This window comes from Colossoma macropomum, unplaced genomic scaffold, assembly GCF_904425465.1.
Source record: "Colossoma macropomum unplaced genomic scaffold, Colossoma_macropomum, whole genome shotgun sequence".
In the NCBI taxonomy this organism is placed as follows: Eukaryota; Metazoa; Chordata; class Actinopteri; order Characiformes; family Serrasalmidae; genus Colossoma; species Colossoma macropomum.
The window spans coordinates 20,837,906-20,850,926 of NW_023494805.1; the positions used below are offsets into that span (position 1 = coordinate 20,837,906).

The window sequence follows — 13,021 nt, forward strand, 5'->3', positions numbered from 1 at the left end:
AGCAGTTTTTGCTGATATAAGAAAAATGACAAAAACCCAAATAAATTATAGCTGGTTTAATTTAGAATACATCATAAATTCATACAACACATCTACATCACCTCTCCTTAGAATGCAACAAACTGCTCCACTTTCCTTGTGGCCATTGAAACGTGGTGAGCTACGAGCAGAGAAGTAATCACTTGTGGGAGCACTTTAAATTATTAGACAATAGGAAAAATACTATATTTGGAATAAGAAGCTGGTTTAACCTTGGAGACATGACAAGGTTGATGAATCATCTCAAATATGTAGTTATAGTGATCCTTATACCACCCTTCACAATGCCTCCGACTTGGCTCTGTCATGTAACCGCTTCAGGTAGGAATATTAGCTCTTTATTCTCCTTTTAGTTTTTAATTAAATGGTTTTACTGCAAGTTTAAAACTTGACAGCACAAACTGCAGATCCGTTTAGTTAGACGGAATCACAATCAAACGTTGTTAGTGCTTTATAAGAGAAAAGTGTCCTCAACATAAAGTTAGTACCATGCAGGAGCTGCTTAGCAACTTCAACACCAACGAGATCAGCATATTTTTTTTTCAGGAGTTTTGCACAGCAGTTTTGCAGAGGCCCAAAAACAGTAAGATCAATTTGGTGACCACTGACCACTCATCAAAAACTGACCGCTGAAGGGCTAAAGGATAGCTAACACAGTAGAGCATCTCTTAGAGATAATTATGTACCATCAAGGTGAAGGTTCAAAGCAAGTTTTTCTAATAAAGGCACTTGGAAATATCTCTCAACAGTTCGCCATGTAAAATGAGATCTTCATTTTATGAAAACGTCTTGGGTAACATTGAAAGTAAATGTCTATTTATTTGCCAAAGTAGGTCTGTACTGTAAAACTGAAAACTATCACTGCCGAAACTAACATATAATATAAACCTAAAAAACAGACACCTTTCTTTATGTTTAATACAAACTCAACCATGTGCCAAATACATTGTAAAAAACAAAATTTCAGGTTTTCAATATCCAGGACTCAAACAGAATTGTAAATCTTGCGTGGCAAATCAGTTTTTTTCCATTTTAAATCTGCAGCCTTGAAAATCCTCTCTCTGCTGTCTGGTCTTTTGATAATGGGGGCTGATTTCCCTGACAGTGGGCAAATAAAACTCGCATGCAGCGGTGGTGCCTCGGTCAAAAGACTCTTCTCCTGAGCCTAGCGGTTCACCTGCCGAAAGGAGATATGCATTTGCAGGAGTGCGGCGCCACAGTTAAAGGGATTTGGGTTGCTTTCATTAACGCCCCAACACAGAGCAGGGATGGGCTTTTAGATCCGGCCGGGGTTTATCTCTAGGACTGCATCTCTCCCCGCTTGAAGAAACACTCCGTCAGGGGGAAACCAGCTCACTATGTTTCCGTCTGTCTGTCCGCCTCTCTTTCTGCCGTCTCCCTTTAAGTTCTCTATCACGGTAAGCCAGTTCTAAAGAGTTCTGACTCAAATGTGAAAATGAACAACAATAAATCATACTTTCTTTGCTCGCATTCACAGCAGTGCATTTCCACTTTCAGAAATGAAGCCAATACAGGCCTATATGGTCTAGTTTAGCCATTAGTCAATCTATAGAGTATTAGTAACTGTCATTTCCTGTACTATTTAAAGGTAATTACGATAATTTGCAATTGCATAGTTAAATTTAAATTACATTCATATTCTGTATTGACAAGTTTGAGTATGTACATTCATTTTTTGTTTCGATATCAAACAACAGAAAAGCATAGCAATGTTTTTTTCTTTCTGCGAAGCACTGTATGCACACCAATAACTGTCCATGAAAATCAAATAAAGAAACTGACCCCTTCTATGCATGAACACAAATGTGGTATCCATTGCAAGTTTAAAATCTGTTCATTTAACAGAAGTTCTTTGCTTCTTTCAATGGACCAGGTGAGAAATAATTCATATCAAATTACACCATGTTTTTGTAATGACTGGCGATAACTGTGAATTATAAGGGTTAAACCTTCTTGCTCACATTAGGTCACTACCAACCCCTCACTGCAATTCCAACAGCTTAATCAGGACAAAATGAATGGCACGTCTTTCCCTTTTCTCATACGCCCCAACTAAATATGCAATCACTAGCTTTTGTCTGGGCAGGCATTGTCAATGTTCAGCGCAAAGTAATTAAACTGTGCTTTTGCTACGTGAGTTCATTTTATGATGTGCTCTCCGGAGTATCGCTGAATGCTGGCAGATGTTCCCTTTACAATGTAGGAGAGACCCAAAGAGGGAAGACTGCAAAAGAGCGGATGGGAACGCTGTGTGCATATCAATCAGCTGCCACCATCAAACACTGCCATTGCACACTCAGTTATGTCGAAACTACTTTTCCCCCACAGCCAGCAAGACTTTGAGTGTTCACCTGTGGTGTCAGTGTTCTCCCCGCTGTTTACGATGAGCCTTTAAAGTCCCTTCCCATGGCCCTGAGTTTTAAAAGGGTTGGGACCAGTTTCTTGAAAGCACTGTAATATTAAGCTCAAGTTAACTGTTAGACAGACTGTTCAATATCTTACTTTTTCCACTATGATAAGTTTGACACTAGGATTGCAAAATGTGGCAAAATACTAGTATTGTGGTTATGACGCTACATATTCCAATTGCAATATGCCTTGTAATATACAACCCCATTTCCAAAAAAAGTTGGGAAGCTGTGAAAAATGTAAATAAAAACAAAATGCAATAATGTGCAAATCATTTAAACCCTATATTTAATTGAAAATGCTTCAAAGACAATACATCAAATGTTGAAACTTGAGAAATTTTATTGCTTTTTTGAAAAATATATGCCCATTTTGAATTTGATGCCAGCAACACGTTCCAAAAAAGTTGGGACAGGGGCAACAAAAGGCTGGTACAGTTGTGTTATGCTTAAAAAGACACCTGGTGCTTGATTGGCAACAGGTCTATAACATGATTGAGTATAGAATGAGCATCCAAGAGAGGCTGAGTCTTTTTAGAAGTAACGATGAGGAGGAGTTCACCACTCTGTGAAAGACTGCACAATCAAATAGTGCAACAATTCAAGAATAACATTTCTCAACATAAAATAGCAAAGAACTTTTGCTTTTCATCGTCTACAGTACATAATATCATTAAAATATTCAGAGAATCTGGAGAAATATCTGTAGGCAAGGGACAAGGCCAAAAACCAGTATTTGCTGGCCATGAGCTTTGGGCCTTCAGACGGCACTGCATTAAAAATGGACATGATTCTGTAGTGGAAATCACTGCATGGGCTCAGGAACACTTCTGAAAACCACTGTCTATGAAAACAGTTCATCACTGCATCCACAAATGCTAACTAAAACTCTTAAACGCAAAGAAGAAACTGTACATAAACAGGATCCAGAAATGCTGCTTCCTTCTCTGGGCCTGAGCTCATTTAAAATGGACTGAGGGGAAGTGGAAAAGTGTTCTGTGGTCTGACAAATCAACATCTGAATTTCTTTTTGGAAATCTGTACACTGTGTCCTCCGGACTAAAGACCACTCAGCTTGTTATCAGTGCACAGTTCTAAAGTCAGTATTCATGATGGTGTAGGGGTGCATTAGTGCACATGGCATGGGTGACTGGCACATCTGTGAAGGCATCATTAACGCTGAACGATATATACATGTTTTGGCAACATATGCTGCCATCCAGACAACGTATTTTTCAGGGAAGGCCTTGCTTATTTAAGCAAGACAATGACAAACCACATTCTTCATGTATTACAACAGCATGGCTCTGTATTAAAAGAGTCCGGGCACTAAACTGGCCTGCCTGCAGTCCAGACCTGTCACCACTGAAAATATTTGGCACATTATAAAATGAAAAATATGACAAAGGAGACCCCGAACTGTTGAGCAGCTGAAATCCTATGTTAAGCAAAAATAGGAAAACACTCCACTTTCAAAACTACAACAGTCGGTCCTCAGTTCCCAAATATTTACAGAGTACAAAATGGGCATATTTTTTTCAAAAAACTATAAAATTTCTGTTTCAACATTTGATATGCTGTCTTTGTACTATTTTCAATGAAATATAGGGTTTAAATGATCTGCAATTAAAATTTTGTTTTTATTAACATTTTGCACAGCGTCCCAACTTTTTTGGAAATGGGGTTGTATTAAAAATACATTGGTGAATCAGTAATCTGACATGGTTAAAGATCGACCAAGAAAATTGACTTTTGTTGGTTTTGTTGAATACCTTGATTCACCAAAACACTCATCTGTGGTTAGCCAAGATGCTCACAGCACACAGAAAAAGAAAAAAAATGTGATTAGTTAGAGGACTTTTTGCATATTGCTGCTTTTGAATACTGTAAGATTAACTAACTTAATTATAGTTAATAATGTTTAACAATATATTGTGCAGCCCTATTTGGAGCACACTGTTCTGGTTAAAAATAACTTCACTTCTAGCACTAGGTACAGTTTCTGCACCTCTGTAGCAATTAAAAGCAGCATCGTTTTCCTACCTGACTCGATGAACTCTTTGTTGGAGGCCATCCAGGACTCTTTGCACTTGCGGAGACTGTCCTCCATGGCTTTGATGTCGGTGAAGGGGCAGTTGCACTCTGGGAACTTTGTAGAGCATCGGCACCAGCAGTCATTGTTACGGCACAACAGCTCACCCTCTGAATTACATGCCACGTAGCTGAGGGCCGCCTCCACAAAGCGGTTACGCAGGAAGTCAGGGAGAACATCTTGTAAACCTAGGTTTGGAAAGAGGACAGAATTTCCTTTAGGTAACATAATGCACAGAAGACTGAACAGACTATCTCCTCTAGAAACCATATGGCTGCTTTCTAATATATTTGGGCCATAACACAGGCACAGCATCAAATGTTAAGGTGGCTAGTCCAAAAATGTTGTTAACAAAAGATAAATATTTTTCAATGTCAGTGGAAAATAATTGAGCATACTGTACTGTGCAGATGTTCTTTTAACCTATGTACACTTGATTTAACTTAATAAAGCATCGATTAGCCAAATCAGGTATTGAAGGGTAACAACAAATAATACTGGGCTTCCTGAAGGAGAGGTTTGGAAACAGTTAAATGAACAAATTGACATGTAAAATCACTACTTATTTTTATTTGTTTTATTCTTCTTTAAGTAAATAATTGGTTACTGGCCAGCTTTTCAAATATAATTTTCTCAGCTTCCTAAAACTTTCGTACAGTACTGTACATTTAACAGCAGCTTGCAGAAAATGTAAATGAGTTGATGTTGTTAGTTTCTATACTATTTAAATGTTTTGTCATAATTACATAATTACTGACATAGTTAATTACATAATGACTACATTTACATGTCATTTACATTTTGAAGAGTCCGTGCATAAACATGAAAAAAGGATTTTTCTTTTTTCCACAAAACATTGCTTTATGCACAACTTTTCAATTTAACCAAATTTTTAAACTTTGATTTGGACATCTAATAAAATATCTCCTCTTCTACTTACGAACACAACTGTGGTACAGACTGATAGTTTAGAATTTGCATGTTCAATAGAATTTTTCTGTTTTGTTGAAATTATTAATTATTTAGAGTGCAAAAAAATTCATCTCAAATAACATAATGCTTTTGTTATCATTTCAATAAGCACAGCTTCTAAGAGACAACTTGCACCACTCCATGGATAACAGGAGGAAATAAAGCAATAGCAACAAAATAGGTAGCTAACCATACTTGTTTTTTTGCATAATTTGAAGACTTGAGTTAGCATTTGATTTGTTTAAAAACGGTACGATGAACATACCAATAGAAATGGTCCAAAATTAATTTGTAAAAATTGCTACAATAACTTCCAATGCAAGTTAAGAATGTTTTTTCCTTTTCCTGTAAGGTTACCATTTTGGTGATACAAGGTTTTCTTCTGACAGCGACAATATTTGTACTCAACTTATATAGTGGATGCTGTGGAGGGCTTATTTTCCCAAATGGAAGGTAGACACTTGTCTGAAGTATGATGATGAGGTATTAACACAGCACACACATTTTCAACAGGGAAGATTGTAAAAAGTGACTTTGGCTAACTGAATTAGTACAACCACTATTACCAAGGCCATACAGTGCCTTGGGGTGCCAATAATTCTGCAGGAGATTGTATAGTTCAATTAATTGCATACAAATAACTACCACTTAGTGTACTGTGGGCTTTAGACATTGGAATGTTGGAAAAGTAGCAACCCACAAGTGTAAAAAACAAGAATGATGTTTGTTTACACCACAGAGTTCAGTAGGAACCTTGTAAAAACCTTATTAAGTTGCACAAACCCATGAACATTTAATTCAGAGAGTCCCTCCCCGACCCCACACTCTTTTCACTTCTCCATCTCCTCATGTGCCCCCGAAGTAATATGTTTTCTATTTTAAGTCTATGTTCAGAACAATACAGTAAGCGCTAGCTCTTTCTCCTCCATTATCCTCTATAGATTGAGCAGTGGGCAGACAGCTGATGGAATGTAAAGTGGGTCAGACGCTAGGCTGCAAGGGCCAGGCCGACTGTGTCTGCTCACACGGCTCTATTTGGTACAGAGGACTGCCACGCTAGCTCTGTAATTGGGTAATGGGATGAATAAAGACCAGCGATCTCTATGGCAAGGTCATTCAGCCATAAACTGCTGTCATGAACTACGGGCATGCTGCAGACAGAGAATCGATGCAGCCACGATGGAATTCTCCCACCTGCTTAGATATTTTGATAGCAGTGAGTAATGTGAGTATTGACATTTATGTAGGAACTTAATTATTGATGATTGGAGAGATTGGGCTGTCCTGAAAAGGGCATTATAACAGTGCATGACATGGAGGAATGATAAATGTTGCCAACCAGAAATATTTTTTTTAACTCAGTACACTCAGTGGCTGCTTTATTAGAAACCCCTACCATAGAGATGCGTCTTGCTGGTGTACAGTTAGAGACTGTTACACATGCCAGTAAAATTACTTAAGAACACTTAAATATTCAGACCTTTATCATACACATATTATTTATTATATTTTTAAGCTAAATTATCATTTATAAGGTACCTTCTTTTGGGAAGTGGCTGTCCCAAAACCTAGATTAAAATTCCTAATTTCAATTATTTTAATTAAAAATATTTTGGATTTCTTTTAAAGTTAAGAGCTTTAAAAATGTATGATTTTTAAATAAAAAACTTTCAGTCCAAAAGGTGGAGCCTTATTTTAGCCACACCCCTGCATTTCAGACCAGGAAGTGAAACTGCATCCCTCATGGCCACATAGTGAGCAGTTAGAAATTACAGTAAATGTGTCCCAAAGTCTGAAAATCAATGTGTAACTTAAATTGTCACTCTTAGACATTCTTAGTAATCAGAGTACTTCAAATATTATAGGTTATATCTTCATTAGTTTTTGGTAATATTTACCTTTGAAACAGTAATAATGCTTAAATATGAAATTACATGCTTATAATGTTCTTTTACTTAACGCTGTGCAACCACACTCAGAAATATATGTATGTGAAGTTATTTTATGATGAATTTGAGCCAATATTCAGACAAAGAGATTGCATATTCTTGAGGAAATTGAGCGTGAAACCCCTTTTCCCTGCATTAGCTCAGCCCAAAAGAGGTATGTTCCTATACAAGGACAGACACAGAGAGAGAAAAATAGAGAGAAGATGTAACAGAAGATGTTAAGAGCTCATACTCTGCACTTTAAATTTGCAGTTTTTTATTTGTTTCCTGTTTTTTATTTTGTTTGTCGTGTCTTTGTTCAATTCCTTTTTTTGGTGTTGTTAATTATTAGACTCACTGTGTTTGCACTTCACAAAGTCTTACCAAGCTGCTTTGATTCATTTGAAAATTCTGATTAACCATCGATCTGTGAGCATAGCTTAAGAATCACGAACAGAAATAAAAAAATGACCTGCAAGCCACCGCAGAATGTGAAACTGTGGCCTGACGTCACCTGCCTCTGCTGAAGAACTGGAAAAGTCCGCCATCTTCATGAGAGGCCAACACAAGCCAGCTGAGTTCACAGTGCTCATTCGTCCAAGCTGGTTTTTGTGGTGTTTCTGGGGTAACGTCCCTGGGGACTCTGCTGTGACCTAAGGACCCTCCTTGGCTGTCCCGGGAGGCCCGTGGCTCTCCTCCTCAAGCTTCAAGGCTGTAAGGGCACTCTCACTTCCGCAGCTATATGATTCGGTCTCGGCACTGTGTTACTCTGTCCCCCTTTAATTTGAACGTAGATCAGTGGTTACACTAGCATTTATATTCCATTCTGTGTACTGCTCAAACCACATAAACAACTATTTCCAAGTTTCAGCTTCCTACAGTATGTTCATCCAGTAAATCTCATGTCTCTAGTTTCTTCTCTTCATACCTATTAATCTGGCATTTTAGAGCCTATTTACATTGTTATTAATAAATGACCCTTTATTAAAGTTAGCACTTGTTTGGTTGTTTGTGTAATTATCACAATCCGATGAATCGATCACTAGCTACTTTTACGTTCGTCTCAGGTTAGGAAAACCCTAACATGAGATGAACGTAAAAGTAAGTAGTTTTTACAGGTTTACAGGGAAATATGTCAATTAAGTGGCCGCGTCCACTACAACTAAGTAAACTTTTTGTGGTTTTAATGAAAAATATTATGATTTTATGTATGTATAACTGTTCAGGGTTGTGTGTGCTAGTCATGTACTGGCTAGCGTTTTTAAGTTATGTTCAGAATGATCTAAAATTGTCATTACCAAAACAGTCACTACCGAAACATTTGCTAAAGTGTGCAGTGATATTATGATTGTTTTGGTAGTGACAAATTAGAATGTTTTAATAAAATAAACATAATTAAGGTATAGGGTCACTTAAAGCAAAAGGACTTAAGTCTAAAATCCAAATCACTTAAAAATCAGAAATGTTTTTTCAGCTATGACTTTTGACCAAATTGGTAGAACAATCCATATAGCGCACCTACAAGTAGGTGAACCTCAAAGGGGCCATTGAAGATACTTTTACTTAATATTACTTCCGCTGTTTCTAGAAGAAGTAGAAGTAGAAGGTATATATGTATGTAATAAAGACAAAAACACACACACCTTGTTTTTTGCTGGCAACTGTGTGATCACTCTTAATCAATGCCACACTATGAATTACTTATGAAATCATTCAATAATGAATACATTAATCCTCTCGCTATCCCTCTGCCAGTAAGAGCGATCCAGATTTCACAGCCCAGCTGTGGGTGTTGAGCACCTGCTAATTATATTACCTGAGAAAAAACTCTTCTCACTTTCACCAGATCTGACATTCGTCAAGAGAGAATCGATTCCTTTTGCCTCCGTTTGCGAGCTTTTCAAATTCTCTTTTTCCCAGTATGAATATTTATGGGATGTGTTCCTCAGTATTTATTCTCTGAATTGTGGAAAACAAGAGACGTAATTAGACGCAGTCTTCTTCTCAAGCCCTGGCTTCTGCTGGGTACAGAGCCAACAGTGTGGGGAGGCGCACAAAAGAGACCGACTTGGATGGCTTTCATTCCGGAGACAGCTAAATAACAGCTCTTGTGCCCCCTCCTCCTCAATCTCGGCCTCTTCACAGAGAGACAAACAGAGCGATGCCATTTTTTCCCCCCTCAGAAGGATTATTGTAGTCTTCAGTGATATCTAAAGGCTGAAGTTTCCCCCTTATTTCAATTCATTCCCCTGCTAATGGCTAACACACCAGCATCTCTAGTTGGAAAAACGCTAATAGAGTGATGTCTTCAGTAATTCAGTGGAACAGATGAAACACACGAGTTGAAAGTTGGCCTGCACAAATGTAGACCTCAGGCTTCCTTCATGCAGGTACTTTTCAGTCTCTCCGCTTTTGACGTGGGCTTTTGGAGCCCCATCCTCAGCTTATTAAAGTAATTACAGGATTCTGGTCAGCAGGGTGCTAGCTTCAGGAGGCGGCAGCATTAAGCGGGTTGATATTTTAAATGTCAAACCCGAAGAAAGTGGCGAAAGTGGCACAGGCCAGGTGTATGATTAGCAACAGCTCTGAGGCTAAACACCTCTGGGCTCTTTTTTCTCTGTTGCCACTTTTCTCCGTTTTGCATTCTAGGCACCCGACTTGTGGTGGCACTGCTGTCAATAAAGTGTGAAGTGAATTAAGGTTAGTTGAAATGCCTGTCCTCAGGCAGCCCCTCATGTGCTCTAAAAAACATGTAGCTTTTAGCACTGGTGCTCAGCCTGATATGAACTCCAACAGTTTTCTTCCATGCTGGTAAAGTTTATTTATTTATTTATTTATTTAATGCCTTTGTAGACTCATACATGCAGAATACACAGACTTAGAGGCAGCACGATCATCTGTTCAAAGGAACCTGCTGAGAACTAGCCTTTTCACATTCAGTAAGGGCAATAATAAACAAATTATCTTTTTTAAATAATCTTGTCATTTCTCAGTTATCCATTCACTTTTCTTTCTTGCTAATTTTTTTTTGGACAAAAGACAGTGCCGAGCAAGAATGATTGAAAAGGGGTTCTAGTATTTGCAACTAAGTAAGCCTTATAAAACCCTTTTAGTCCAGCATGCATTTCCAGGTGTTACTGATCAGCTACAATTACAAAAAGCATGCATCTTTCTAAACAGCTCATAAATTGCAACCATATATCAGTGATCACTGTTAATGTTGATCTTAAGGAAGGCTGACACTCTGACGCCATAATTTATTATGTAATACCCTACAGCGAAACCAGAGGATTTAGCCAGTTGTCACTCTCATAAGAAAACCTTGTATCTCAAAAACCAAACTAGGAGAAAGAAAAAACAGTAAAAAAAAAAAAACAGTTTAATGTAAGTTAATATAATGACATACGTTCACACAATGTAAAGGGTGGGTGGAATTTTTTTTTTGTACATGATTTTGATATGACAACATGGTAATGTTCCCCAGATATTCTGTACCTACACTAAATGGGCCAATTCTGAATGTGGTTAGTTGCCTTAGTGACTTAGTGGGAAATCAATTTCCTGATTATAAATATGGGGCGGGGGAGGGGGACATAATCACATCTCATACTAGTACAGTGCATTGTGAACACAAAACTTATTTCATTAGCATTTGTTTATCTGCTGTCTACTGTCATGTTTTGACATATGGCATACATTCATGCTGTTCCCACAGTTAGAAACCAAGGGTGCTTCTAGAACTCCACTACTTCCATTTTTTTACTATCATATATATATATATATATATATATATATATATATATATATATATATATATATTTGTCTGATAGATCAAATCTCAAGACCAGTTAAATGGGAGCAAAGGCCAGGTATCAGTGTGTGGATGAATGTCTGATGTGCATGGTGGGAACAGCCAAGCTTACTGTAGGCCTAGTATTGTACTCATCAATTTTTCCTCTACAGGGACCCTGAAAAACATATACAGTTTGGTACACATTCAGCCTGTACTAAGAGTGTATGAACAATTCCCGTATATCTTGTGTGCACTGAATCCTGTTGAACTTCTTGTCATAGACTTTATGATTTATCCACAGTGAAAGTGAAAGGAGTTTATTTTCTATGTTAAACTTGCACCGGGAGACCAATAATAATAAATATGTGTCCAATTAAAATAGGAGTCCCTGACCAGTACTTGTCATCATAGCTCATGTTGTTATTTATAAGTCAGACTCTTAACTCTCATCCCCAGAGTCATCTCCAGCATAATATCACAAACACTGGTTCAGAAACCAAAGCCAATAGCACAGGCCTGAGCCTGAATCTTATCAGTCTCAAACATTTGCCAATTTAAGCTTTTTGCTTTTGGGCACACTGTGCTGTACTTATAACCGTAACAATGGCTAGATGCTACAAGGGCACTCTACCTCCTGCTACTTTTAGAACTAAGTGTCTCCGTTATTCCCCTGGTTTGCACATTTTGCACTGCAGAAATGTCAAGACCAAAAAAAAAAAACAAAAAAAATCAAGAATTACTGAAACTCCCAAGCATTAAATTATTTCCACTGCTAAGTTAGTAAACAACAGCTGCAGTGCTGTGGCACTCCATGCTATTCTCACATATGGTGTTACTGCTGTGAAGATCATTGCAGTTGTTACCTCAGTATTGCAATACCAGAAAGGATATTTGAATGCTGTAATTGGTGTTATTTTGTCTTGCTTTATCTGGATGCATGCTGAAAGAAATAATAATAGTAATATAGTACATCAGCAGTGCACTAATCTTTATACTGCATTGAAATGGAAAGTGCCGCTCAGCAACTTAAATTTGCCCTAACGTTTTCCATAAAATCCCACCTACTGAGTTTGTTTAGCAGTGTGTACTACCGCATGCATTTTAAATGCACAGAATATAAACTGTGTCTCTACTGGAATTCGTGATTGCATTATGAGCTAACCCTAATGCTCCCACACTGTTTAAAGATGCCATTAGTAGATTTTTAAACATGCAGTGAGAGTGAATCACACATGACTAGTTTAAGACTTATTTTTGGGTGTTGGACTGCTCTCATCCTAGCAATGACACTGACGTGTAAAAATTCCCACAACACCGCTGTGTCTCATACACTCATGCCAGCGCCACACATATTACACCACTATCATGTTAGTGTCATCGCTGTGTTAAGAATGGTCCACCAACCAAATAATATCTGATTAACAACAGTCCTGTGGTCAGAAAACTGTCCAATGATTATTTTGATGTGATAGTCTGTAATTGTATATGTATATAATGTAGCTTTAAGCCATAAATGGGCCAGTGAGTTGAATCAAAGGTGTTTGTGTTTCTAATGTGGATACTGATTATTTATAATCATATGATATAAATAATACTATTTTAACAAGTAATAACTTTGAAAAAAGTGAATAAACATGTAACTAAGCTATGAAAAGAATATAGACTCTGGCTATAAAATGTGTTCCCCCAAACAAATCAAAGATGGCATCACCTACAGTACTGTGCATTTTTCAGTAAACCCAAAATGCTGATTTTAAATGATAATTTC

General features: G+C 37.6%; 1 protein-coding gene across 1 annotated transcript in view; it reads right to left on the reverse strand.

Moving 5' to 3' along the window:
- brinp2 (bone morphogenetic protein/retinoic acid inducible neural-specific 2) overlaps positions 1-13,021 on the reverse strand; it is a 111,165-nt gene that overhangs the window by 27,388 nt on the left and 70,756 nt on the right. Inside the window, exon 6 of the mRNA XM_036597225.1 lies at positions 4,512-4,748. Coding sequence (XP_036453118.1) covers positions 4,512-4,748 — 237 coding nt within the window. The remainder of the gene's footprint in view (positions 1-4,511; positions 4,749-13,021) is intronic.